At 39.8% G+C, this 1,396-nt stretch overlaps 1 protein-coding gene across 1 annotated transcript; it reads left to right on the top strand.

The window, feature by feature from the left end:
- Positions 1 to 722: 722 nt before the first annotated feature.
- On the top strand, positions 723 to 1,235 carry SARC_16209 (hypothetical protein; the record flags this gene model as incomplete). The annotated part of the gene is made up of 2 exons (XM_014289682.1): positions 723 to 822; positions 1,138 to 1,235. Coding segments are annotated over 2 exons (198 nt in total), but the record flags the coding sequence as incomplete, so codon positions are not given.
- Positions 1,236 to 1,396: the final 161 nt, after the last annotated feature.

Here is a 1,396-nt window from a genome sequence, read left to right as displayed (position 1 = left end):
TATGTATGTATATACATGTATATATATGTATATATATAAATATATATATATATATATGTGTGTGTGTGTGTGTGTGTATATATATGTGTGTGTGTATGTATGTATGCATGTATATATATATATATGTGTGTGTATGTGTGGGCGTATATATATACCTATGAGCAATATTTCATACATACATAAGAGCAATATATCATACATATAAATGAGCAATACATTATACATACTTATGTACAGTATACTAAACTTAGCTGGTCTCTGATCATACCGCATATTCTGCCTCAGATTGTAAGGAGTTTGAATGGAACGATCACCACAGACGGCCGGTACTGCACCCACATCGTGGCTCCAAAGGTATGTGCCCTGCCCATTAGTGTAGTAATAGTATAAAAGTAATGTTATAGTAGTAAAAGTATACCAGTAGTAGTATATAGTAGTAGTATAATCGTAATAGCATGAAAGTAATAGTGTAATATTACCAACAATAAACCCTTAACTATTACTATTATACTATTACCCTCAACTATTACTATTTAACTATTACTATTACACCAGGACTCATACCCTATCACTAATCTCACACATGTATACGCGAATCGATTGATTATGTTTACTCCGCATGTGTTACACCCATACTGATACTCTATACATTCACCCGAGAAACAATCAATAGCCACTCACCCCAATACCGACTGTCTCCCACCCACTGAACTAACGTCCAGGTGGCGCGAACGATCAAACTGCTGGTGGGCCTGTCTGTGTGCAAACATGTCGTGACCCCAAAGTGGCTCGAAGACAGTGGCAACGCTGGCTACTTCAAAGGTACAAACATGCGCACCCACTGCAGAGGTCGTTCCTCGCCTGCAAAGTACGGGAGTTCGGTACATTGTAATCTAGGGTTATGGCCGAAAGTTAAAGGACTAAAATCTACCGTGAGACCCTCGATCCTATAACGCCTCCACTTTGAAGCGGCTGCTGATGCTCGCCAGTGGAAAGTAACCCTTCTCGCGGACGGGCTCTGGTTTATGGTAGTTAACCAAGCGTGGAATGTGATCTGGCCTGACATGATTTGTAAATTTTTGGGTCTTCTGCCCTGATTTTTAATTCGGGTGCCTTCTTTAATTCTTTTCCACACAGATGAGGCGGAATACGCGACACAGGACCCGATCAATGAGCGGAAATATGGCTTCAGTCTGAGCGCTTCCTTGCAAAAAGCCTCAACCCGTAAGGTATAGTATATATATATACATGAGTGTGTGTGTGTGTTTGTCTGTGTGTGTGTGTGTGTGTGCGTATCTGTGTATGTGAGTGTTGGTGTTTGTATATATAAATATGTAGATATATATATATATATGTGTGTGTGTGTGTGTGTGTGTGTGTGTGTGTGTATATATGT

This window comes from Sphaeroforma arctica, assembly GCF_001186125.1.
Source record: "Sphaeroforma arctica JP610 unplaced genomic scaffold supercont1.7579, whole genome shotgun sequence".
Taxonomy (NCBI): domain Eukaryota; class Ichthyosporea; order Ichthyophonida; genus Sphaeroforma; species Sphaeroforma arctica.
This window is presented reverse-complemented; position numbering and strand designations above follow the sequence as displayed.